The 27,758-nt window shown below is 45.8% G+C and overlaps 1 protein-coding gene and 1 long non-coding RNA gene across 6 annotated transcripts in view; one reads left to right on the plus strand and one right to left on the minus strand.

Annotated features, from left to right (window-relative positions):
- The first annotated feature begins 1,012 nt into the window (after positions 1–1,012).
- PDGFB (platelet derived growth factor subunit B) overlaps positions 1,013–27,758 on the plus strand; it is a 50,691-nt gene continuing 23,945 nt past the window's right edge. The window contains exons 1-3 of one of the 5 annotated variants that reach the window (XM_077339468.1): positions 1,013–1,154; positions 1,829–1,919; positions 14,438–15,440. In XM_077339468.1, the coding sequence (XP_077195583.1) occupies positions 15,255–15,440 (186 nt within the window). In that variant the 5' untranslated portion in view covers positions 1,013–1,154; positions 1,829–1,919; positions 14,438–15,254. Of the gene's footprint in view, positions 1,632–1,828; positions 1,920–14,437; positions 15,441–27,758 lie in introns of all 5 variants that reach the window. The other 4 variants (XM_077339464.1, XM_077339466.1, XM_077339465.1 and 1 more) reach the window with 4 other exon arrangements.
- Positions 4,314–17,812, minus strand: LOC143838326 (uncharacterized). The gene is made up of 2 exons (XR_013231345.1): positions 17,103–17,812; positions 4,314–6,269 (listed from the first exon to the last, which is right to left on the minus strand). It is a non-coding gene; the product is annotated as an uncharacterized LOC143838326 (long non-coding RNA).

Consider the following 27,758-nt stretch of genomic DNA (forward strand, 5'->3'; position numbering starts at 1 on the left):
TTCCCCTTCTACAAGAAGACATGAGAATATAGGGACACAAAAATGGGCTGTCAGGGAAGAAAGATCTGAGGCAAATTTGAAACTGATACACGAGTGTGGTAAGCTATGTGGTAAGAGTTTTCTGATATGATAAAAAGCCAACTTCATGATAAACAAAATCACATTGTATACCAAAAGGGGATTATAAGAGTATAGGCCTCTGATTTACCTGTACCCAGCATTGAGGAACAGAAGAGAGAGACAAATGGCCTCCACTTAGTAATAATCTCGGAATTTCTCCTGGTCTCTATGGGAAAGACCATAGAGACTAGGAAAAGCAGCCTAGATATTCTCCTGGAAGTGATATCACATCTTCTTCAAATTCCACCCTCCTCATACCCTCCCTCCTCACATCCCCCACAAAAAAATATCCCAGCGTTTGCCAAGGCAGTGTCCAGAACCCTATAAAATGAAGAAGTTATCAGTCCCTGACTTGTAGTCTGAAATGTTAGAGTTCAGCAAGAATTTTACTACACTATGTTAATTTATTGCACAAATTTATTGCACAAGGTTCACATTGTGGTTCTTTTCTCCCACCTCCCTTAAAACTTTTACATTATAACTGCCATGTGGCCACTGAATTGGTCCAGATGGCAACCATTGATGTCCTATGTCTCATCACACAATCTAGGTTAATTGAAATCATTCCACCTATGGATCCTGTCACGATGGGATACTGAAAATCACCCAGTTTGCATGGTGAACCTATCAGTACTATACCATATAACAGCCACCACATGACTGGTGGTAGTTATGTATAAATTGGAAGCAAGCAAGGAAAGGATGAGTTGAGATTAGTCTGGAAAAACATTGGGAAAACTGGATGAGTAACAAGACTGAAAATGCTGTCTGAGACACCTTGAAAGTCAAATGGTTTATTGTGACATGACCTCTTGCAAATAATAGCTTGCTTCATCACCTAAACTGCAGCTGATGAACCACACTATTGTCCATGAAAGCACAGGTCACAATCATCTAGCCACACATTTGGCTTTGGGGGTTAACATCTACTTGCACTTGCCACATTTTCTGCATGGGAAGTATTTGAGAAACCGCCCCAGTTCTTTCCCAAAAAGCTCTTAAACTGGTAAAGGGGAGAGGCAAAAGTATGACTGGTGAGAGATAGTGGAGGATGGACTATGTAGGTTGAGAATGCCTCAGGGATACACTCTGAGGCGGTCCAAGGTCATTAGGGGAGATCTGGTGTGGCGTTGTGCCCAGGGCTGAAACCCTACACCGCTACAGAGGCTCACTGGGTACCCTTGGGCCAGTCTAACCTACCTCACAGGGTGGTTGTTCTGAAGACAAAATGGAAGAGAATGATGTTACAAGCTATGTAGGGGAGGGAGATGGGGTATAAACTTCCAAATAAATAAATATTAGTCCCCATTCCATGCCAAGCAAGAGTGAAGCTGAAACAGAGCCTTGGCTAATGCACACCTTGGATTACCATATGTGCTGGCCGTGAGGAGCTCCCATGAAAGAAAGCAAAACGCTACTTTTTGAGAGAGAAGAATCTGGAAACTGAAACAAAGCTCAAATTCTTTTTTTTTGTTTTAATTATATGCATTTTTGGAGCTGTTATCCAGGTAGTAAGTTCTATAATTTGAGAATGATTTTCTTTTCCTCCCCTCTCCTTTATAGCTGAGAAGCAGCAGGGGCCTGTGTGGAGGTGGGCATGGGATGCATTAAGCATGTGCACGGTTGTGGGGTGGGGGAGAAATGCAACCGCTTTTGATTTTTCACATCTCTTTATTTTACCTCATGAGTCATGTCATCATGTTCTCAGGAGCTGAGTAACTGCCGGGCCTATTTTTACTCTTGTTCGGAAGGCTTCCTCTGCTGCTGCTGCTGCAGGAGGAGTGAAGGACATGAGGATGGTGAGTTGTGTGTGTTTGTGTGTGTGGGGGGGATGGATGGGTTCTAAGAGAAGGGGCTGGGTAGTGGTTGTGAAAGGAATGAGGCGGGGGGGGGGGGCTTGCGGTTGCTTCCAGTCAGGAAAAAACAATAATGTCTTAATATCCCCAAATAACAGGATGTATTGTGATGTATGTCATAAATAAACAGCTATATTGTTATATTTGGGGTTGGGGGGGAGATATTTATTTCCAGCAATACTTGTCACTTTGTAAAAATAAAGAAGGAAAGCAGGTTCCCTCCCCCCAATCAAAACAGGAAAAAGGTGGAGGGGAGAGAGGTGGGGGAGGGTAAGTGCACCATCCCTTGCCCCTCAAGGTGAGCTCCTTTATCTGCTGAAGTCCAAAGGGGGAAAGGATGAATCAATTCAGTGTGGATCTTTCTATTGGGAAGGGTGTTTAATCCCTTGCTCATAAAATTTACAGAAATCACAAGTCTGAGGCAACTGATCTCCCTTGAAAACAGCTTTATTTTTTCTCCGGGCATCTCTCCTTCCCTGTCACATCCACCAGCTGATAAGGGCAGCAGTCTCAATCCCACATTCTGCCCCTTCTGAGCACCCTTTCATCCTCATGTGGCACTCACAAGCAAAGTTATGAAAGGACAGGTCTTCCTCATGCTTCCAGTGCATTCTTTCTATGGATGAAATAAGAAATCTCATCCATTTTAGTAGGTTGTATGGAATCAGAGGGTGGGATTTCTGCCAACAAATGCCCAGTATACAGGATAAGATTGGATTAATACATGAATCACCAGCCATGGTAAAGAACTTTTCATTTTTCAAAGTACATCTGCTGATTTGCACTGTATATGGTTTCCAAATACTAGGCATTGTAGAGCTGTCACTAACTGTTGTACAGATTCATCTTGTGCTGCCTGCCTTAGTAATTCTTATCATAAAGGGGGGGGGGGAGGTTGCCATGTAACTTCATGCCATACACTGAAAAAGCTAGATCAAAGCCTTCCAAACTGTGCACATTTATATGCATTTTGGTGTGATGTAGGCATCTATTGAATCACACCCATCACGAGTAACATGCCGCTACTCAAAATGCTTATAGCACTTTCAGAACTATTTTTAATGTTTCTTTTTCAATAAACCCTTTTGCATTAAATAAGAGCTAGGGGTACACTTGGACACACACATCTTAATATATCCCTCTAAAATGAACACCAAAAAAACTTGTCGATTACCTCCAGAGCCCAGAAGTCTCTACTCCTTTTTTACATTTCTTTGCAATTCTCGCCGTGGGAACTTTAAGTGGGAAAACAGCAAAGAACCTAGTTTCTCAGCAGCATGGTCCCCCCACCCCTATATATTTAGAGTTATACTCCCTCTCAACAATAAAACTAAGAGTAAAAGCCAATCTTGTTACTTTAGAGCAGGCTTCCTCAACCAGGGTTTCATGGAACCCTGAGATTTCTTGATGACCCTGGAAGGGTTTATCGAATGAGTAAGTGATTTTTATTATATATATATATATATTTCAAATTTGTTAAACATTTGTTAAGTGATATGACCATATATGGTCATGTCGACCTGCTTACCCCTCCCAAAATGACCAATAATGGCCTGGAAGGGGTGGGAAGGGAAGGAGCCCCAGGTGGGTGTGTCCACAGCTGTGCTCCCCAACCATATTCTGCATGAGTGTGCCACTTTGGGGCTTTCTCAAAGCCTGAAGAGCATTTCAGGGGTTTCTCAACGGTAAAAAAAGTTGAGAAAGGCTGCTTTAGAGAAGCAACTATCACAAAACCTTGGAATAGCTTTTATTTATTAAAACCTTTTTAATATCCTGCCTGCCTTTACAAAAGCGTGCCCAAAACAGCAAAGAGCAACAGAACATGACACAACAATTTCATAACAATATTATTCCACAGTCATGGCTCTGAACCACCACAGGGCCTAACTACACTGTACAATGCTTGTGTGTGTCCTCACGCCCAACATGCGTGGATCGCATGTTCCGTCCGTGGGACTGAATTGCCACTTGGACAAAGGCCATTCGGGATCAGCATTTTGTCCCACTAAAGAAATTTACATGTACTATACATAATTTTCCCCCAGCAGGGTAAACAGTTACTACCTGGTGTGTGTGAAAGAGGGAGGCTCAAAGCAAAAGCAACCTTTGCGCTTGGGTCAATTCAGTTCCGAGCACAGAATTCCAATTGCTCACCTGTTAGACAGGATTCATGGCAGATACAAGGGGGAATCTAAGGACAATACACTGTGTATGGAGGCCCATAAGGGGGGGGGGGGAAGGCCACCATAAATTATGCTGGCAGATGAAATATACAAATAGCTGCCTCTCTGAATGACAATTGTAGCATTAGAATAAAATACGGCAGCATAAAATATAAACAGACTATCAAAATTTAATGACAGCAAGTCTCTCACAGCAGCAGATAAAAGAGATAAAAATGTAACAGCTACAGAGCCTGGAAGTAGAAAAATATAAACAATAGCATTAACAATCAAATTAGAGGGATAACAGATGTTGTCAGAGGAGCCTGTGTTGAAGATGGCCATTCCACCGCTGTGACGCCACCACAGAAAAGAACCATTCCTGGGAAAGGCCCCTTTCACCAATCTCTTGGTTTGATTTACCAACTCGCTTCTTAGGGATGGTTCAAGGAGAAGCTTTGGAGAATAAAAATCAAAATCAAGCTGATTGACATTAAAGCAGTGGATCACCAAGAGGACTTGGTAGTTTCTCTGATGCTTCAGCCTCCACTTAGGTGGCATCTTTTGTTCTCACATGCACTGAGAATAGCTGCCCCCCCCTTAATACCTGAAAAGATTTTTAAGCCACAGGCCTCTCTTTTACTCTTACAATTCCTGGAATTCAGCAAAAGACACTCTATTCAAATGCCAAACACCCATTAATTCTTTAATCCACCCTACACAATGTCAACTTTCCCCATCCCCCTCTTTCCCTGCCAAATGACGCCCTCAAGTCATGTGTGCAATTGATTAGGTTAACAACAGCAGGTCTCGGTTACACATTCAGAAAATTATTCTGATCTCCCCACCAAAGTTGGAGCAAGTCTATTGAAACACAAGGGTGCTTTAGGCATAGAATGGATGAGAAACTAGTTGTTTCTGCCATCTCACCTGTTAGAAACAGAGTGCTACTTTGAGCATTGCGAGAAACACAGTGTATCAATTTTGTTTGTTTGTTTACTTCATTAATTCCTCACATTTCTCCCCAGCTGGAACTCAGAGGGGCTTACATTGTTCTCTTTTCCTCTGTTTTTACCCCCACAGCCCTGGGAGTTAGGTTAGGTTGAAAGCATGCAACTGGCTCAAGGTCATCCAACAAGTCTCCACAATACAGAAGAGATTCAAACTCTGTTCTCCCAGATCCTAGTGTGACTTTCTAACCACCACACCGGTGCTCTTTTTTATTTAGTGACATGTTTGGATGCTAATTAATACTTTGTCCTTGGGTCTGAAGCCTGGCCCAAGGCTATGCGTCTGGTCTAGAGGCACAACACTAAGCTATGCACATTCACATGCATTCTCTAGGAGAAATCACTTACAACAGTCTTTTATGTCAGTATTTTCTCCCCTGTGCTGCAGAAACAGGACTGAGGCACAGGGCCTTGCCAATGGCAATTCATGGCAGAAGTGAGGCCAGAATAGGAAACTTCTTGGTTCATATGAAGCTACCTAATCAGATTCTTGGTCGATCAAGGTCATTAATGTCTACTCTGACTGGAAGCAGCACTTGAGGGTTTCTGGCAGAGGCCTTTCAAATTACTTATTACCTGAGCCTTTTAACTGGAGATGCCAGGGACTGAAGATGGCACCACCTGCATTCAAAGCAGATGCTTTGCTATGCAGCCTCATTCCTCAATGTGTAGGATTGAAATCTATGCATACTTTGGCAACTTAATCCCAGTTTAACTCCCTTCAAGAGCCCTATGAAATGCTTATCCCCATTTTGCAGAAGGGCCCTGAAGACATGACACAAGGCTTGCTCAAAGCCTGTCTACTGGGCCATATTGGTGGTCATTTGGTTCCTGGCCATCTTTGCCAGCTTTTGTTTAGACTTTCAGCACACTGGGCTATTAACTCATGGATCTCAACCGCAACGAACAACTCCATTATCCACATTGCAGAGACTGCATTGTTATTTTTCATGTCATATTGTCCACTGAAGATTTATGCCTCCTGTGAGCGAAAGCGTGCACAGAACAATATGTGAAAATGTCTAGGAAGAAAAACTGTCAAATTCTTGATCATGGTGCTGTATCTTCTGAGGAGCGTGGGAAGGGATTTCTTTCCAATCACAGGCGTGGTCCTGCTTGGTCTGAAAGACAGAGGAAGCCACTTCAGCTTAGGAGCAGAAACCGTGGAATGCAGGTAGTTTAATGCAAAGATTTTTTTTAAAAAGATGGTAGCAGTCATTTATAAGACTGCATTGTTTCCCACCAATTCCCTCCTAGGACTTAGGAAAGCTCCCTTCCCAAGGTGCCAGGACTTGGTACCAGTGAGCACCACTCAGACTATCAGCCAAACTTTGGCAAACTACTGTATCTCACTCCTGAATCTGAATGACAGGGCTACTGACCTGATGGGATTATCAGAAGGACGACTGAGCTCATGTCTGCAAAGCAGTCTGCAAAGCTGTTTGCAATTCAAAAGACAACATCTAAATGCTAAATATTTAACCTGAAAGTAAATCACTCTCCATGTATTCATCTATATGAATAGCTTGTCAGAAATTACTCTTGCTGACAAATACAGATCAAAATAAAAATGAGGAAGTGGGCTTAACGTGCGCCTAAGACATTTTAAGATGCTGAAGAGAGAACAGCTTTGAGAGAAGAATGTCAGATGGTTGCCCTGATGGTTTAGCACTGTTTCTGCCAAACCCAATCAGAACACATTCTGGGACAGAAGACAAGAAGGTGCTACACTCCCCTCCATCTATTGGGTTTGCATTCCATCCTTGTTCAGTGGAGACTGACTCCTGCAAAAGTCAGTTAGACTGCAAGACAGTAGTCTGACCAAGACAACCCAGTGATGTCACAGTTGATTTGAACTTGGGTTTCTTGTTTCCAAACTCAATGCTCTACATATTACATCATGCTGGTTCCCATCAGTTGGTGATACTTGGAAAACTATGCCAGGGGCCAGGAAACATTACCATTCATATGTCTCCAAGAGAGAGATTGTACCAGAACCAGACACAGAGGATTGCAGTGGAGGAGGAAACATTTCACACCTTCCGACTCCTTTGTAGAGTTCCGCAGGTGGAGGTCCTCTCCCCCACACTTTTCAACATCTTTATGCACCCTCTGGCCCAGCTGGTACGGAGTTATGGGCTGGGTTGTCACCAATACACAAATGACACCCAGCTCTATCTCCTAATGGACAGCCACTTGGACTCTCCCCCAGAAACATTTGCCAGATGTTTGGAAGCCATGGCTGGATGGTTGGAGTTGAGCTGCCTGAAATTCAATCCCTCCAAGACAAAGGTCCTGTGGTTGGGCAGGAGGGGTAAGTGCGTTTACCCAGACTGGCTGGAGCGCAACTTAACATCGCACCATCCGCCCAGAACTTGGGTGTGACCTTGGATGCTTCATCGATGGAGGCCCAAGTTATGAACGTAGTCCAACAGGTGTTTTTCCATCTACGCCAAGCAAGACTATTAGCACCCTACCTGTCTGAGCACTTTGGCAATAGTGATCCATGTAACAGTTACCTCCCAACTTGACTTCTGTAACTCGCTCTACGCGGGCCTACCCTTGTCCTTGATCTGGAAATTACAGCTGGTGAAGCATGCAGCTGCTAGGGTCTTCACTGGAACACCTTAGATGGCCCCTATCTAGCTGGTGCTTAGGCAGCTGCACTGGCTACCAATTGGGTTCCGAATCAGGTTCAAGGTTTTGGTGTTAACCTTCAAGGCTATTTGCAGACTGGGCCCCAGTATCTGAGGGACTGCCTTTCATCTTATGCCCCCATAGAGCTTTGCACTCAGTGGGCTTGACTCTACTGGTGGTCCCTGGTCCACAAGAGGTATGCCTGGCCTCTTCAGTCCTGGCCCTGACTGGGTGGAATGAGCTCCTGGAACAACTGAGGACCCTGATGTAGCTTGTACAGTTCCTCAGGGCCTGCAAGACGGTTCTCTTCCACTGGGCATTTGGTTGAGATTGAGGTCGGGTGGCAATAAGATCGAGGGCCCCTCCACAGTTCAGCCAGGACATCAGGCTCTCTTCCCATTGCATCTTTTCCCAAGGCGTCGGATGGGGGTGTTGTTAAACAGAGGGGTGGGGAGAGGGTTAATTGGTCATTGGACTTAAGAATGGTTTTAGTTTGGTGTAGCGGTTAGGAGTGCAGACTTCTAATCTGGCATGCCAGGTTCGATTCTGCGCTCCCACATATGGAACCAGCTGGGTGACCTTGGGCTCGCCACAGCACTGATAGAGCTGTTCTGACCGAGCAGTAATATCAGAGCTCTCTCAGCCTCACCCACCCCACAGGGTGTCTTTTGTGGGGAGAGGAAAGGGAAGGCGACTGTAAGCCGCTTTGAGCCTCCTTCGGGTAGGGAAAAGCGGCATATAAGAACCAACTCTTCTTCTTCTTCTTCTTCTATATTTTATTGTGGGGTTTTTAATGTTGTAACCCGCCATAAGTAATGTCCAATAATAATAATAATAATACCTGTCTCCATTTTGTTTGAATCTGACCTGGACCCTTTTAATTATTCCACAAGGTCAGACCATCGTTTTCTTTCTCTTGGTAAGTAAACTAAAATAATAGCTGCTGAATTTTTCCAAGGCTTTGAATACTATTTACCTTTGGCCCCATCCAGGGCTCTAGGTGGATTTCCAAACATCCTCTTCCTCGTTGTCTGAAGAATCAGTTGATGTTAGCTTCTTTCTAAACCCATGGTTCTAAAAATTCCTCTTAGCATCATCCACGTGTAAATAAATAATCTTCTTCCCATCTCAGCTCCCACGTTATTTAGCCGGATGTAGAAAAGACACTGCACCAAAGGCTGAAGGGTTCAACCTGAGATTCCCAAGAGTCTTGGGTCACAAACATTGTACTTGCTGGTAAGATAGCCTTGGACTCTGCACAAATTCTGTTTGATGTGCGTAAAAGAGACTGCTCAGTACACCCCATCACAGTACACACTGATCCCTGCTTGGATAAGGAGACAGCCATAGGTTGCCTATAGGTGTGATGGCTGGAGAAACATTCCAAGATGTTTAAAAGAACAATCATGTTATTTGTCTGGGGCTCTGTCTAAAACAAAGTGGTCATTCGCATCCTTCCTTCCTTTCCATATGCTAAAATACAGAAAGAGTAGCCACTCTGAGGACAATCCAGTCAAAAAAGTGGCCTAGACATTTAATAAGTAAGCAAACAAAATTATATACAGCCAGCGTAGTAGAGTAGGCAGATCATTGGCCTAGAGACATTCGGGTTCAAATCCATACTCTGCCATGAAGGCAGCAAAACACTCAAAACAGACATAGTGAAATCGCATCTTAAAAACAGGAAAAAACAACAGAAAAATCACACATTAAGACAATTAAAACCAAAGGTAAAATACACAAACCAAAAAATACATACAAATAGAGCAGGAAGGAGGGATCCCTGAGGAGATTCTAAACTAAAGAAAGAAATCTTCTCCCTCTGGCAGAGGATGGCAATACCAGGAGACAGAGGTGATTCCTTGGAAAGTTTCAGAGTTTTGGTGCCACAACTGAGAAGGCTCTCTTAATGGCCACAAGCGGTGTGTGTGTGAGAGGCTTAACGACAGCATCTCAGCATTGTTGCTGCAGGGATGCTGCCATTTAACCATTGAGGTTTTGCCCAGATTTCACAGTATCCCTGGCAATGTGATGAAGTCACCTCCAGTGCCCACCAGAAGTGACCTCACTGTGTCCCAGCCAATGATGTACATGCTGATGTAGGCCTCCCCTACTGACAGTAAGGCCCTCTACTGGCCTACTAATTGGTGGTGGTGGTGGTGGCAACTGAGCTCAAGGGCAGGGACACCCTGCCCCCAGTGTGGGGATGGCAACCCTATCCCCCACCTACTCTTAGAAGATAAGGCCTCCCAAAATGACTAGAGTGGGTAGATTTATAAGGGATTAGGTCATCTGTCAGGTAGGTTCATAAGGGATTAGGTCATCCCTTCAGGTATGTCAGTCCCAAGCCATAAAGGGCTTTAAAGGTTAACTCTAGTATCTTGAATAGTGCCTGGAAACAGACTAGGAGCCAGTTTAGATGCATCAAATCTAGAAATCCCAATGGAATTTGAAATGGCCCCAATATTCAAATGTAGAAATGGCTCTATCCAAGTAATACATTTGCTCGATATACCTCAAAGCTTCAGGAGGCTGCTACAGGGGGATGGGCAGCATTTATCAGCTGTTTACTCACCTCCTGGTGTGTTCAACTGAGACTTTGTTCCTAATAAGTTTGCTTAAGACTGCATTTCCCACAGGGATTTCCCTGCACCAACATGGAGTTGGCTTGTCAGCAGGTAGCAATGGACAGAGCAATATTTTTGCTTCCAGAGAGTCCTTGACTAGCTGCTCTATAAGCAAAATTTTCATTAGTCTTAGTTTTCCTAGCTTTTCTATGTGATTACTACATTTTTTTGTGCGTTAGCTCACCAAACATAACGGTATGGGATATGTCTATACTATTTTGCTATGCATGGCAGTTTAAGTCCCCTGAATTGTGATATGGGCTAGATTATAAAAGATCATAACAGGGCCTTTCTGGAAATGAATGAATGCAGAAAGCATCAAATCCTTAGAAATGCCATGCTGAAATTGAGTTTTGAACAGGCAGCTCTTCCTCATGTACTGTGGCTACCAAAGAAAGGGCCCTGGGGCGCTACATGGATAGCAACCCTAGTTTTGTAGCTGGAATGAAATTCTGATATGGAGATTGAGTGCTCAACGCAGCTGGCTGTCAGCTCAGCCTGAGACGCTTGTTCTCTGCCAAGGCCCCTAGTCTTTGCAGTGAAAAATATGTCTAAAAAGTGAAATGAGAGCAGGACTATAATCCTGCATGTGTCTGGCTACATCTATGTGTCAGAGAAAGAGAATGAGAACATTGAGCTGTCTGAATTTGATAAAATTTGTGGGTATGAAGTAGCTCATTTAGCAGACAGGATGGTTTTGCACATGGGGCTTTTATTTAAGCATAATGGAGAAGGTACTCTGAGACCAAGGGAACCCTTCCTGCTTCCGCTACAGGATCCACTTCCTCTCAGTCAAAGTACTTCTTGTTTCATTCTTGATAGCACCACCAAACAAGATGACCACCCAATTACACCAGATGTGTTCAAAACAGAGAGGGGGAAGTTCACAATCTACGTATCTTGTGGCGAGATTTCGTCAAAGTTAGGGAATATATCACATTTCTCTGTGAAGAGACCATTCTACCTGACTCTTCCTGGCACCCAAAGACCAAATCACCTTCACAGGTACACAGCCATACAAGGCAGTCTTGAGGCCATTTTATGGCTCCAGGCTGTTTGTGCAAATCAGGCTTTCTCAATCAGGGTTTCCTGACACCTTAGGGTTTCTTGATGGGCCTGGGTTTCCTGAATGGGTGAGAATTCATTAATTTTGTATATATTTTTTGAATTACTTAAACATTTATCGAATTATATGCTTATGTTGACCTGCCCCCCCCCATGGCCAACGATGGGCCTGGAGGGAGGGGGAAGGAGAGGGGGCCCAGATGGATGTGTACACAGCTATGCTTCCCAACCATATTCTGCATGATCACACCACTTCTTGGATTTCTCAAAGGCTGAAGAATGTTTCAGGAGTTTCACAATGGTAAAAAAGTGGAGAAAGGCTGCTGTAACTACTAGATACCTAGAATCATAGAGTTGGAAGGTACCCCCAGGGTCATCTAGTCCAACCCCCTGCAAATTCAAGAACTCACATGCTACAAGCAAGGAGCAATTTCATGAAGGGCTTAGTCATTAACTGCTAAAGGCTCTGAACGTAAGGGAAAACACCCTAGACCAGGGGTAGTCAACCTGTGGTCCTCCAGATGTTCATGGACTACAATTCCCATGAGTCCCTGCCAGCATTTGCTGGCAGGGGCTCATGGGAATTGTAGTCCACAAATATCTGGAGGACCACAGGTTGACTACCCCTGCCCTAGACCATGGATGGCCAAACTGTGGCTCTCCAGATGCCCATGATAGGAGTGGCTCATGGCAATTGTAGTCCACCTGGAGAGCAAGTTTGAGCACCCTGCCCTAGATTATGCAGAGGGGGAAGAATTGCAGTGCAGCCACAGGAATAACAAAATTGGCAGCAACCCAGTGTAGAAGTTGTTTCCAAATGACCCTGTATTACACTGTGGAAATTACAATATAACAGAATGCCTTCTAGTCCTGAATGCCATACCAAACACCAACTCTTTGTGGATCCTGTTGTAACAATTTGCTATAGCAGGAAAGGCTTTTCCCACCCCCATGCAGAAACTGCATTTGAGGGCCTGCACTGGCCTCTAAATTTGTTCTGCTGCTTCAGACTAACACCGGCTCCCCACTTGAATCAACTGTTTTTTCACTTCACTGCCACCTATTTTCTTTTCTCTTCTCTGTCCTTCCCTTATTTTCTTCAAAGGTCCCTAAACTTTTGCCTTTCAAATCCACCTCTTGCCTATTTGATCTACAGGAAAAACCAGTCATGGCCATAGAACAGCTCTTCTCAGATATGGAGACGGGTCTAGATAGGGAAATGGGCACAAGCACCACAGGTTTCACATGAAGAGGAGCCATCCCGGCCCCCATCTGGTAGAAAGAGCTCCCAGAGGAGATCAGGGCCCTGACGGAACTTCAGCAGTTCTGCAGGGCTTGCAAAAGGGAGCTCCTCCACCAGGCATTTGGTTGAGGCTGACCTGAACCAACCACTTCCCACTGGCCCCCAAGCTTCCCTCCTACAACAACCACTACAAATTTGACCGACCCACTGGGCCTCAGTAGGAGCTGAATTCAATGCTCTTTGCAGTATTCCACTGTTCTATAATGTTGTTATTACTATGTTAATGTTATTGTTTATCACCATGTTATTATTACAAATGGAGTTACTTGTATCGTTCTTGTTTCATGTAAACTGCCTGAGCCTTCGGGGAGGGCAGTATATAAATACAATAACAAAATAACACAGATAAGAGTGTTTTATACTTTACATAGATAAGGTCTTGGGTTTAAGGACTAACATCTTCAGCTGAAAGGAATGTAGGAAGATAGCTACCACCTGTTGGAATAGACAATACCAAGCTCAATAGTCAAATGGCCTGAAAACAAAATGGCTTTATATGTTTGAAAGATGGAAGCAATAGAGAAAGATTGTGTGTGTGTGTCAAATGTTTTAGATGTAGGGATATGCCTGGAAGGAAGCCAGAGGGATGGACACCTTCAGCCATCTTTTACAACTTCCATATTCATTGATTCAGAATGTGGGCAGAGGAAACTTTACCAGGGAAAGTTTGCCTGGCCTTGAACAGGGCCAGGGCTTTTTCAGTCCTGGCCCCGACCAGGTGGAATGAGCTCCTGGAAGAGCTGAGGGCCCTGAAAGAACTTTCTGTGTTCCACAGGGCTTGTAAGACGGAGCTCTTCTGCCAGGTCTATGGTTGAGGCCAGGGCATGGAAGATAAGATGGGTCCCCCTGGAAGACACTGCTATCATGCCGATTATTGCTGCTGGTGGTTGTGGGCAGGCGTAGTCCCCTTCGTGCACCAAGAGGCAGAAGCTACCGGGGGGGTGGGGGGGGGAGGTTGACAGTTTTTGTCACTGGGATTTAATGGGGATTTGTAATGGGGTATTGGGTGTTTTTATGTGGGGGTTTTATCTTGAAACCCACCATGAGATGGCTTGCCATGAATGTCGGGAAATAAATCTAATAAATAATAACAGTAACAATAATAATAAATGTAGTCTTGCTCTCACCTGTTAACTAATTTCCCCTACTTCCCTCAGCAAATATCTGCTAACTCAACTTCCCAGAGCCTGGGTGTTTATTACGCCGTGGAAATTACTATGCAACAGAATGCCTTCTAGCGCTGAAAGCATCACCAAGCGCCAACCCCTCCATGGATCCTGTTGTAACAGCTTTTCTATTTCTCTGGCTCTCTTCTGCATATGCAGATAGATCAAAGATATTAAAAACCTCCATCTCCCTTTTGAACCACAGAGGTGACAGAACTAAATTAACGCAAATTAATCTTGTCTCGAAAAAAAGCCGAGAATATTAAGAGCCAAAAACAGAACAGAATCCTGTTCTGATGAGTTCCCATCCCTTTATCATTCTGTCCTGAAGGAATATATTTTCCCAGGTTCTTCCCTTTGAAATCAGTGTTGTTTCTGCATCCACACTGTTTGTTATTGGAGGTTGTTTTGTTTTTCTAAAAAGAAATAATAAAATTCTGTTGAGTTCTGAATCCTGCCTCATTTTTTCCCCCTTTCACTTTGATTCACAGCCAAGAGGAGTTCCTGCAAGCTCTGTCTCCACCCCCGCCTCCCTCTTCTCCTTTAAAAGAAGGAACAACTGAAAGGGTGACACCTTATTTTCTTGCAAACTAAAAACCAAGCCCCAAGCTGGCTCTCTCCCTGGTGCTGTCTCTCCTCCCACTTGAGCTTACCTTTTCTTTCTTGCTGAAACACACCAGTGGCGGCAGCAGCGGCAGCAAATCCAGCCGGAGACTTAGCAAGATTTGAATGCCTGCGGAGTAAGCTCCACCAGAACCATTTGCTCACCTGTCCACAAACATACCCAGTCCAGCCTCAAACTTTCACCCAACCAAAGCTCCTGGGAAAGAAACCTCAAGCAAGCATTGGACTGAACAAGGGAAGATTTGAAACTCAAAGAGGGGGAAAGCACTGTGAAGACGCCAAACCAGAAAGGAAAGACAAAGACTTCAGTTCTCCCAGAAAGATTTTTAACTTTTGATATTTAACATTTTCCAAGGACTACTGCAAATTTTGCTCCTGCCACTTTCCCCCCTCTTTAAAGAAAGTGATTTCACGTGGACTGCCAAATCTAAAGAAATGCTGAAAGACTTCTTACAGTGAAGTCCTGGGGTGCTGGAGGCTCAGACACCCATTTTGGATGTGCAAGTTTTTTAATGGGGATGTGTCCCCATTATATTTTTCAGACACTTTTCCTTCTCTAATAAGGAGATAGAATAGTATTATTTCTGCCTCTAAAAGAAAACCCCTTCAGTCAAGACTTCATGATATTTTGGAGGTGAAGACAAGTTTAGGGGTAGAAATGAAAAAGCACAGAAACTCCAGTGCATGAAAGACAAGGCAGGCTCTAGGCAGAGACTTTCACCTCCCATCTCTGTGCCTACAGTGTGGAGATCCTTTATTTTAAAAAAAGACTCTCCTTCAATGTGTCTGGAACTTCTGGGGCTTGGAATCGGCATGAATTTTGGAGTGCTCTTCCTGTCTCTTTGGTACCTGCCACTCATCAGCACTAAGGTGAGTCCCTTACTGAATTTCATTAATAAGGGGGAGGGCGGGAATCTACCTGTGAGATTAAAGAAAAATCAATGTGAGAGTGTCTATGCAGGTGTTTATCAGCAACATATATATGCAAAGGTCTTATATTTCTGGACTGTATTATTTACCTCCAAGAATACAGATGTGTGAAACTATTTTCTCCAATATCCTAACCTATTTACATTTAAGTAAATCATTAAGTCTAGCCAAGTTAACTTCCTATTGACTATGTCAGAGGATTACAGTTACTAGGAAGTACCAATAAATTCAAGGATACTTATTCCCTAGTAAACTTGTAAAGGAATGTACTCCTAATGTGACTACCAGCCAAACAAAAAGGTGATTTAGTTCTGTCTTGCAGGTTCCCTCCAGTCTGAGTAAATGCAGTTCTTTCAGTGTTTTGAATTCCCGAGGCAACCTGTGCAGAAAAGCAGGCATATGCTTTTAACTCTCTACCTGGTAGTTAAGGATTGTAGAACCTTAATTATGCAAACCAGATCTTCCAATTATCTCATTCACCCCTGTGGTCCTAACATCAATATAAGCGTACACAAATTACAACCTTCTATAAGTAGCTGTTATTATTGCAGCATTTTGGATGCCTTTCTCAACAAAGTCAGGTAAAGGATGTTGTATTGCAGATCTTTTGAGCCCTGCCTTAGTGGCTAATGAGTTGACACCTTAGGGCTTTTTAGCAGGCTCCCAACAGGGAAGAAACCTTTTCCACAAAATATATTCAAATACTACACTGGATTTGCCCCAGAGAAGCACTGCAAAGACTTTGATGAAATCAGACAAGCCTACCTGGGAATTCAGCCCAGCTACTCACTGCAATGAAGGTGGGAGAATCTCTGGTAGTTAATGGAAGGCTCTGCAGTATATATTATGGTGCCTGAGGGAGTAAGTCTGAATGGAAAAGCGCAGATAGAACATGCTCTCTCCCACGAAGGGAGGTCAGGTTAAAGGGAGCTGAATATCAGTTTTGGCTGGCAGCTGAATTCCAACCAGGGGTTGGTAATTGAGGCCATAGTTTCCCAGCTGTTCCAAGTTGAAACTGCTGCAGAAGGGATCCTGTATCAGTTCCAAACAAATGCCTAGGAGGAAAGACTGGGAAAGATTGCAGAGACTGGGACTGGGGAGGGGCTCTTAAAGGACTAGAGTTCTTATTTTCTATTGATTCCATTGCTTGCCACCTCTACATTCACCACGGGGAGGGAAAGTTTACACCTCCTCTCACCAGTATTTAATCTCTACTGAAGTGTCACATTTTGGTTTTATTCCCCAAGAAGCTGGGGAATTCTTTATTTTCAGCAAAGCCTTTCTATCATGTGATGTTTGAGAAACAGTGTTCCTGTATGGGAATTCCACCCTATCAGTTTGCAGGGGTTATGATTCAATTTCCACTGGCTGAGTGCCCCCCAGCAGCGTACCTAGGAAGCAAACTCACACGGCCCTTCCTGATGGATAGTGGGAAGAGTCAAAGGTTTTAACATAATTCTGCTTTGAAATGCCTATTCAAGTTCATCAAATGCAGTTTTGATTGCCTTTAAAACCGTAACCAGTGACCATTTTGGGCAGGGATAAATGTCCCCATCACCACCAAGAAAAACAAACAAACAAACCCAAATCATTCTAAATTACCCTTGCTAGTGGTTCTAATCTCCATCTATGAATGAAGAAGGGGGCACAGCGCCAGTGTTAACAGCCTGATGCACGAGCTCACCGGCGCCTGGAACCCCCCGAGGCCCTCGCACGCGTGCGAAGAAGCGCCGAACACGAAGAGCATCTCCGGAGGGGAGCAGCAGGCCAGAAAGCCGAAGGAGACGCTCTGGCAGCGCACAGCGGCGAGGGCGGGACGGGCGAAATCAAGTCGGGTTGCTTTTTGGGCTGCTCCTCGCCCCGAGCCGACGGCAGCGCGCGAGAGCGAGGCGAGGGCAGAAGAGCAGGAAGCGGCCCGGTCCTGCAATAACGTTACTTAGCGAGCCCTCGGGGCACGGCGCGGGCGCTCCTCAGCAAGCCGCCCTCTGCCTCTCCCTCTCCTTGTAGGTCACGAGGGAGGCTCCGAGCAGGGCTCTTCTGGCCAAGGCTCCCCAGGCCACAGGCCCCGCAGGCTGGTGGGGAGCACCGAGAGCCGCTCGGAGCATGTGCAGAGTGCCTTTCCCCTGAGGGCAGCCGGCGGCCAGGCTCGCCTAGTAGTTGACGTGGGGGGCCTTCCGGGTACATTTTACAAAGGGTCTTAGTGCGAGCGGGCCCGGGGGAATAAGGCAGCCGGCAGCCCGCCTCACGTCTGCTGCGCCTCCCCGCCGGTGCCAAGAGGCTCTCTTGTGTTCCTCCCTCCGTGGCCCGCCCCTGCGCCGCGCCCGCCAGTCGCTCACCTGCTTGGAGGAGGGCGGGGCCTGTCTGGTGGCTCCTCTTCGCCTCCCCTGCCCCCCCCAGTCCGCCTCCGGCGAGAGGGAAAGGCGCCCCCCCCCCCACCTTCCCCGGCGGGCATCCCCGCAGCAGGAATTTGAGCCCTCGGCGCACCTCCGCGGCGCTTTCCCAGGCCCCCTCTCTAGTTTCTCGGCCGGGGGGGTTTGTTTGCTCTGGACTGGAGGGACAGTCGTTTGAATCCTTTCGTTCTCCCCCGCGCCTTATTGGTTTTCGCGGTAGAAGTTCGACAGGTGAAGCTTTCCTGTGCGTGAAAGCTCAAATACTGGAAAGGCCGGCGGTGGCAAGCTAGCCACGGGGTCACTGACTCGGTGAAATTGATATATTTATTCTTTGGGTGACATCGAGCAACGCTCTTACTTTGCAGAGATGTTGCAACAATAAACGGGAATAATATGTTGCTTTGAGCTCCTAGGAGAAAGGCTGGTATATGAAACTGATGACTAAAGTTTTAGAAGTTTACACAGTGCTTCCCGTCAGCTGTCCCAGTATATCTCGCAGCCAGGCCAAAGTAGCAGTGATGGAATGCACTTCCTAGATGGTGATGCAATCAAAATGCCCCTTCCTTAGCTCAGATAGCTGGTTCAGCATATTATACAGATGTCGCTGGCATCTTTAAGGCTATAATAAAATGTTATTTATGCTAAATTATGTTGGACAATTTCCATTGGCTGTACAATCCAAAACCTTGCCTGGTGTGCTATCATCCCAGAAGAAGTTGGTGCAGTCAACAATAGCACCATAGCTACTTCTTTGCTCGGAGTGTGTCAGCTGCACATGGGAATCTGCACACGTACACATGTATTTGTTTGTTTGTTTATTTGCATTCATATACCACCTGCCCCTGTGGCTTAGGGCAGTATACAGAGAACGTTAAATGAGTACAGGTAAATTTGGTGATTGTCATCTGTTTTAACATCATTTTTAGCAACAATTCTAACATGCATAAAATAAGTTTGGGTATATCAACAAAGTGTCAAGAACAGTGTCAAGAACAGTCATAGTATGATTGAACATGCTTCAGGTATGTTTCTTCTCCTGCAGTTCCATAGAGGGTGCTTGTCTGAGTAAGGGGGGCAATGGATCCTAGCACTGGCCTCGACCAAATGCCATGGCAGAAGAGCTCTATTTTGGAGGCCCTGCAGAACTGTGATAGATTGGACAGGTCCTGGGGCTCTTTTGGGAGCTTGTTTCACCAGGTGGGGCCAGGATGGAAAAGGCCCTGGCCCTGGTTGAAGCCAACCGCGTTTCCTTGGGACCAGGAATCACTAACTGGTTGGTATTGGCTAAGCATAGTGCTCTTTGGGGAGTATAGGCAGAGAGATGGTCTTTCAGGTATGCTGGAGCCAGACCCCGTATGGCCTTAAAGGTAATTTCCAAGACTTGAAGCCTGATCCGGTGTTCAACTGCTAACTGTTGCCGTTGTTGGAGCATGGGCCGGATGTGGACCCTCCAAGGTGTTCCTGTGACAATCCTGGCCATTGCATTCTGGACCAGTTGTAGTTTCCAGATCAGGGATAAGGGTGGGCCCACCTAGAGCGAGTTGCAGAAATCCAGTCTAGAGGTGACTGTCACATGGATCACTGTGGCTAGGTGTTCCAAGCCAAACTAGTAGTTTGACTTGGTGCAGGTGGAAGAGTGCCAGCCGTGCTACTTTTGCAACCTGTGCCTCCAGAGAGAAGGAGATGTCTAGGATCACACCTAGATTTCTGGTGGGGTGAGCTATTGACAGCTGTACCCCATCCAGGTTGGGAAGCATGCTTCCTTGCTTGGACCCTTCCTGCCCAGCCATAGGACCTCTGACTCTGAAGGGTTGAGCCATCCCATCACTGCTTCAGGAATCTGGCAAAAGATTTTGGATGTGAATCTGGGCAGCCATCCATTGGGAGGAAGAGCTGGGTGTCATCTGCTTATTGATGGCACCCAAGTCCGAACTTCTGCACCAGTTGGGCGAGAGGGTGCATAAAGGTATTGGATAAGATTGGAGAGAGGACTGCGTCTTATGGAACTAAATAGAAATTATTTAGTGGTTTGGAACTCTTCCTATCTGGCATCAGCTGGATAGGAGCAGTTCGGCCATCCTCGTAATGTTAGATGTGTCGGCTGCTTTTGATGTGGTCGATCATGAGTTGTTGGCCTGCCACCTCGCTGGGGCTGGGATCTGGGGAACAGCCTTCCAGTGGCTGCCCGCCTTTCTCAGGAACTGGAAACAGAGGGATGCAGTGTGTGGGGGAGGGGGAGTTGTCGCATCCCTATCGACTCCCTTGTGGAGCTCCTCAGGGAGTGGTCCTCTCCCCCACACCATTTAACATCTTTATGTGCCCCCTGGCCCAGCTGGTCCGGAGTTATGGGTTGGGTGTTACCAATATGCGGATGACACCTAGCTCTATCTCCTGATGGACAGCCGCCTGGACACGATCCCAGATACTTTCGCCAGATGTTGGAAGCTGTAGCTGAGTGGTTGGAACAGAGTCTTCTGAAACTTAACTGCTCCAAGATGAAGGTCCTGTGGCTGGGCAGGAAGGCGGCAGATAAGGAAGCATGCTTACCCACCTTGGCAGAGGTGCAATTTAACATCTTGCCCTTCACCAGGAATCTGGAGGTGATCCTGGATGCCTCCTTTTCTATGGAGGCCCAGGGTACAGGAGTAGCGTGCACAGCATTTTTCCATCTGCACCAAGTGAAGCTACTGGCACCCTATCTGTCATCAGATTGCTTGGCCACAGTTGTCCATGCAACGGTCACCTCCAGACTAGACTTCTGTAACTCGCTCTACGCAGGCCTACCTCGGTCTCTAACCTGGAAATTGCAGCTGCCAGGGTCCTCACTGGAACATCTTGGAGGGCCCATATCCAATCTGTGCTGAGGCAGCTGCATTAGTTGCTAGTTGTGGCCCGGATCAGGTTCAAGGTTCTGGTGCTAACCTGTAAGGCCATTCGTGGTCTGGGCCCCTCATATCTGCGGGACCGCCTATCTGCTTATGCCCCCTGCAGGGCACTGCATTCTATGAGTTTGAATCTGTTGGAGGTCCCTGGCCTGAGGGAGGTTTTCCTGGCCATGACCAGGGCCAGGGCCTTCTTGGTCCTGGCCCCTACCTGGTGGAATGAGCTCCCAGGAGAGCTGAGGGCCCTGACAGAACTGTCCAGTTCCACAGGGCCTGTAAGACGGAGCTCTTCTGCCAGGTCTTTGGTTGAGGCCAGGGCTAGGAAGATCTGGGTCTCCTACTGGATAGTTAATCCCTCAGCCCCCCCTCCCCGTTTCCCCTCTCCCGTAACACTGGTTACAGAAAAGGTCTGTTGAGCAGGAGGGTGATGGGATTGTCACTGTTAGGGGAGGTTTATAGGGGTATATTGTTTTTAGGGGATTTTATGTTGATTTTATTGTGAACTGCCATGAGCCACTGTGTGGGAGGGGCAGTATATAAATTGAAACATAAATGAAATAAATACAGATATGTAGGTTGATTCATGGAAAGAGAAAAGTTTGTTCATCATGGTTAGACCTACAGCACTAAAAGACACTATCTCTTCAGCCCCATAGTTACCTAGGCATGAATTTCTCATTCATACTAATTTTTCATTCATTCACACTCTGTGCATCAGTTTTTTAATCATCTGTATACGTCAGGTAGTTGCAGCAGACAAGTATGAGTAGAGTCCATGAGGAGCATACCGCAATCACCGAAACATGATAGAACATTTGCTTGGATCATCAAACAAAAGAACGGACCATGTTGTGAAGCAGAAATTACCATGATCCCAAAGGCATTGCTAGCTTAGATACTACAGCACATACCTACTTGATAGTTCTTCTAAGTTAAGACGAACATCTGTGCCATTAAATAAATATTAGATGCCTGATTAAAATGAGCATCTGTAGATGCGGAGAACACATTTGCTCAAAGAATGAATGTTCTGTCACATAAATGAACACATCAATCAAATATTGTTCATGAGCTGGTTTTATCTGAGTAGGAATAGATGCTGCCACTTATTTAGTTATTTGATTTGTAGCCCGCCACTCTCACATAGTGGCTCTTGATGGATATCAACATACAATGCCCATAATAAAATCTCCTTTAAATAAAACCCTTCCCCCCCTTGTTCCACATGCTTTGATCCAGTGCCTTGGGATGCCACAGGGGTAAGCTGGTGACCCAGGTTAACCAACTGATAAGATCTTAAAGAAAGTAAGATTTCTTAGATCGCCTGTGGGTGGTGGTTCTGACACGGTAATGCACAATTGTTTCTATGACTTATGTACATAAGAGATTGATATGGTTTACCTTAATAGAGAAGGAATTATCTAGTATAACATCAGGGGTGTGTGGAAAATAAGCAACATGCAAGAAGAACTCTAATTACTTGGTCATTGTTGGTGACATCCTAAACCCATTGACTTTAGGGAACTGTTAGTGATGAGTCTTAGGGGGTTCCTTTAGCTCCCTGATATTAAAACCAGAGAGCCTATTGCATGGATAGAATGCCAGATGAATACATGTAGGTGTTTGTATGCTCCTCCTCCAGCATTACCTAGGGAAGGTTTTCAGTCTGCGCTTCACAATCTTGTGGAAATTTAATTGGTTGTGCTCACACCTGAACTACTACACAGAAACTTAGAGATGTACACAAGAAATTTATCACCACCCAGCTAGTGAGAATAAAACAAATGAGGGAGGAGGTGGATCTGGAACATTCCCTTAAAACTCCCACCAAGTTGACATCATGAGAGAGAAAGAGAGTGAGTGTGTGTGTTCATGTGTTTGTGTGTGTGCTTCCTTCCGGTAGCTGTCCTATTATTACACAGGTCCTAAAGGGAAGCATTTGGAGATGTGGGCTACTTAGTGGTTGGTTTGTATACATGTGGCCAATTATGTTTCTTCCTTTAAGCAGTAAACATTTTCTTTCCTTGGCCACTCCTATAATCTGTGCTTGGAAGGAAATGCGCACAATGTCATTTGGTCTGCTGATGCTTGGTGTATTTATCCTCTGGCACGTACATGCACGTGCTCTCACACACATGCTATACTGTCACTTTGGTCTGGGATTACAGTCCCTGGCAGGATGGTCCTAGTGTCTAGCCTCTATCTGAAGATGGCCTCTGCCAGCTAGGAAATCCCTGGTTCCATTCAGTATGCTTTCAAGGTCCGGTTTCTGCTCAGGTCCGGTCTCTGAAGCTTGGATTCTTGTTGCTTACTTGCAGCCTGTAGCTGGTCACTCATTGATTTCTCCATGGCGGTTTTCTCAAGGTACCAATGAGACTCTTTATCAGCTACAGATGGGAAACTGTTTCCTGTGTCATCTCAGAGGACTGGAGAGCAAATTTTGCATCATTAAGACCGTTTATGCACTGGAGGTTTCATGGCGGGCTGCAGGCTGGAGGTTTAGTTGGGGCAGGTTGCCCCACCTCTTCCTGAACCCATACAGGGGGAGCATTTGGTCCGGTGCACCTCACCCACCCCCGATTTGTGCTTCTGCATGGGAGCTGGGGCAGTGAAGTTCCCAGTGCATAAACGGTCTAAATGAGGATCTGGAAAGCTTGTGTGCCTGTTTGGCATGCCTGCATGAATATGCAACAGTTTTTCCAATGACATTTGATGTGCAAAGGGGGGCATAGGAGGAAGGTGTTTGCTGGTGAGCAAGGATTCCAAACTGTGCTGCCCCTCTAATCTGGATTTCTCCATAATCCAGATTCTTTAAAATATTATCATTGCCTTGAAAATCCTGCAGGGTCACCGTGAATCAGCTGTGACTTAATTTAATGGCACTTTTCACGACACACTGCAGGTAAATCCTGCATCTCTGGTGTCTCAGTGCTTACAAGACAAGAGTTTTGTGTAGTTGTTTAGCAAAGAGGCAAAATAATGTTCTAGTAGGGCTGAGAGTGGTGGGGTTAGGTAGATGTGAACTTGGCTTTGCATGCCCTGTTGGCTGGCCCCTTTGGATGGAATTATTTGCTGTATGAAAACATTAGAACAATCAGATAGCACTAATGCTAAAATAAGACACTGGAAATGGCAGAGCAGTTCATAAACATGAGTACTTCCAAGCATGACTCTCCGAACAGTTGATGCATGGGTCCAGAAGATAATGACTGTTGGTTTCCTGGACTCATCGGTGTACGTGATGGTACTGGGGAAATCCCACACTCAGCCTTTTTTCTTGGAAACTGCATCTTGGGAGGTGGTTAAAATGTAAATGGTGAACTGTGGCTGGTAAGAAAGATTGTTTTGCCTTTTTTAAACCAACTATAATTTTTGTGTCAATGCAGTCACCATGAGATAAATATAAATATTTATCTACATATTTAACTACAATCAAAGGCAGTGGTTCTCAACCTTCCTAATGCCGCAACCCTTTAATACAGTTCCTCATGTTGTAGTGACCCCCAAACATAAAATTGTGCAGTGTTAAACCGAAACTGACCAAAGGTGTGACGATCCATTGTTTTTGATTGTATATAAATTGTGTTTTTTTCCGGGGTTTCTCAGTTCATTTCTGCCTCTTGTCCCACCATGCTGATCTCGCTCTTTTCCGCTGCTCCAGACAGACGAATGCTCTATCTCGATCTACCCCACAAGGTTGTTGTGTGGATGGCACTCCCCCGGCCAAGCTGCATGCCCTGCCGCAACCCCTGTGAAAGGGTTGTTCGACCCTCAAAGGGGTCCCAACCCTCAGGTTGAGAACCACTGATCTAAGGAGTAATATAAATACATATTATAGTAATATAAATACCAGTGTAGGTATGTTTTTACACTGACGAGTGGAAGAATTCAAACTGCAGTGTCTTAATGCTTTTCTTTGCTGAAGAAGCCGAGATTTCAAGGGACTAGAAAGACACACGTGAGTCAGAGACACCCTTGTTCAAATTTCCAAGGTGACTGCCCTTTTCTGGCAGAGGCAGCAGACTAGTTAATGGCATCTTCGCAGCCATGGAATCAGTGGCCCTTGGGCTGAAGTCATCTCGCTGCATCTCTTGCTTGGTTCTGCTGGGACTCGTCTCTGTTACTCCATGCTGAGGAATGTCACGGTGTTTCCCCACCACCACCCCCAATCGCAGCTTGAGAAAGAAGAAACATCTTTGATTTTTTTCTGCTTTGCTCTCCCTGTCCTCCAGGTGTGCAGTATGCACCCCACCCTGATACAACACAGAACCATAACAGTTAATCGCTGTAAGGCACGGATTTCCCCAAGGGTTGGCTGGGACCTTGTGGGTGGCCTGCCAGGTTGGTGGTAGTGATGGTATCGATTCAGCATGATGGGCATATGAAACTGGGGTAGTATTTTCTAGATGGTTGTTCATCTAGAAACACCCCACTTAACTCTAACAATTTGTTTTATGAAAGGGAATATGTTGATTTAATTAGAGTCCGCCCCTTGCTAAGATTTAACGGAGAGCTACTGTAGCAAAAGGAATAGGATGGATTCCAAAACTGGGAGTTGGGACCTGCTCAAAAGTCAAAATGTTCTTGATAAAACTCCCTTGAGGAGTAAAAAAATTATGACGCTTCTCCTAGCTCTTTCTATCACTTCAGTAATAAGCTTGCCTAAGAGCCTCTTGTGGCGCAGAGTGGTAAGGCAGCCGCCTGAAAGCTTTGCCCATGAGGTTGGGAGTTCAAGCCCAGCAGCCGGCTCAAGGTTGACTCAGCCTTCCATCCTTCCGAGGTCGGTAAAATGAGTACCCAGCTTGCTGGGGGGTAAACGGTAATGACTGGGGAAGGCACTGGCAAACCACCCCGTATTGAGTCTGCCATGAAAACGCTGGAGGGCGTCACCCCAAGGGTCAGACATGACTCGGTGCTTGCACAGGGGATACCTTTACCTTTACCTTTAATAAGCTTGCCTAAGAATTCCATAACTTGCCATGATTTCCTTGGAATAGAATTTAGAAGTGAGCCTTCATTCTTTTTTCAGCTCAGGAGATGTTCCATTCATCCTCATCTGCCATTGCAAGAACATGGTGCTCTGTGTGTACACAGCTACATATCATAGGGAGACATCTTCCCTTCTCCCTCCCTCACTGTTGCTTGTCAGGCACTACCTTTATTCATCACATTAAAAATGGGAAATGAGGAAATGGCACAGTGAATTTACAAGGCCTATATACACTTTTTATCTGAGGTTAGAGGTCACATAGCATGCAAAAGGTGAGTCTGTGGGGAAATTATTGTAGGACTGAAAGAGTTGACATATGAAATACCTTGGGTAAATGGGATAGAGATCTATGGCAGCCCAAGAACTGGAGAGAAGAAGGGGATGTTATTATAATAATACAAACCGGGCACTCATAAGGACTTGTAGGGGGTATCTAATTTTCCTTTCCTCCACTATTTTCCCCTTCCCTTCCCTGGCAGTCCCCATAGTCTCTCCTATTTTCCTGCTTCTTTCTCTCCTTCCCACCAGTCAGCCCCTTGCTTTCAACTTCTTCCCTCCCCCAGCTACACAGAAAACTACAGAACCATTGTGCATTAGTGGTAGCTACGAGACCAAGTTGTGTGGTGGAGAACCAACCCTCAAGGGTTTGGAGGGCTCAGTGTTCCCCTCCCCACACTTATTTCCTTTCCCTCCTCCTGGCAACCCTCATAACTCACTTTCCCCCACTAGGTCCTCTTCTCCCCAACCACAAACCTACCTTTTATCTGCCTCCATCTTTGGCTGTATTATTTATTTCATTTATACCCCAGCGAATACCCAACATAATTCTCCCCTCCTCCACTTTATCCTCTCAATAACCCTAGAGCAGGGGTAGTCAACCTGTGTTCCTCCAGAAGTGCATGGACTACAATTCCCATTGTAGTCCCAGCAAACACTGGCAGGGGCTCATGGGAATTGTAGTCCATGAACATCTGGAGGAACACAGGTTGACTACCCCTGCTCTAGAAGGTTGATGCCTAGCCCAAGGTCACCTACTGAGTTTCCATGGCTGAGTGCAGACTCTCATCTGAAACTCTAACCACTGTGAGATAAGGTCTTGTAGGGTGGCTGCTGAGTAGTAGGAAGCTGCCAGGCCTGGGTTACATGGTAGCAAACTGCTCAGCGTTTGCTGCTGGGCATGGTCCAAATGAATCCTTCCTTCATGGCCAAATGAGCCCTGGAAAAAACTGCCTCCCCACTCTGTCTCTCCCCCACCCCTTGGCCTTTGGGCAGCCCCAGGACAAGCAGGTACATTATGATTTACATACTAATCTGGCTAAGCAGAAAAGTGTCTCTCTCCAAGTTCTGTGAAGATTCAAGGGGGTAGCAAGTTAACATGGATGAGTGATAAGGTTGTGAGTGTCCTGCATAGTGCAGGGTTGGACTAGATGACCCAGGAGGTCCCTTCCAACTATCTGATTCTATGATTATATTCATTGAGTATCTCTCTCTCTCTCTCTCTCTCTCTCTCTCTCTCTCTCTCTCTCCCAGAAGTTCCCTGGGATGGGCTGTGTCTTGCATTTCTCTCACGTATACTTATATCAGGGAATCAGAGCTTGAAAGGGGAATGGGAACCTCCTGGTCAGTAAAAGAAGGGACTGTGCAGGTGCAACATTGGCCCCTATGATTGGCAGGCAGCCCAGGCTTCTCGAATGGCTGGGCACCGGAGCTTGGCCCGCTGTCTGCCTCGCCAGGTGACTGGAACTTGCCGCTTGCTGGGGTTCCTTGTTGAACAAGCAGGTCTGGATCCTGTTCTAGCTGCCCCGCCCATCTTTGACAACCAGACCTGTGGGCAATCATTAGAGCCTTGTGAGTAGGTGAAGAGTGCTCTTGTACGTGTGTGCCTGGTGGCTTGTGAGCATATGGCCATGTATGCCAGCACACACTGTACACTTGGGGAGATTGGAGAGGCAAGGCAGACAAAGAGATATAAAAATCACTGGGCTGGGAGTTCGCA

Source organism: Paroedura picta, chromosome 5 (genome assembly GCF_049243985.1).
Source record: "Paroedura picta isolate Pp20150507F chromosome 5, Ppicta_v3.0, whole genome shotgun sequence".
In the NCBI taxonomy this organism is placed as follows: domain Eukaryota; kingdom Metazoa; phylum Chordata; class Lepidosauria; order Squamata; family Gekkonidae; genus Paroedura; species Paroedura picta.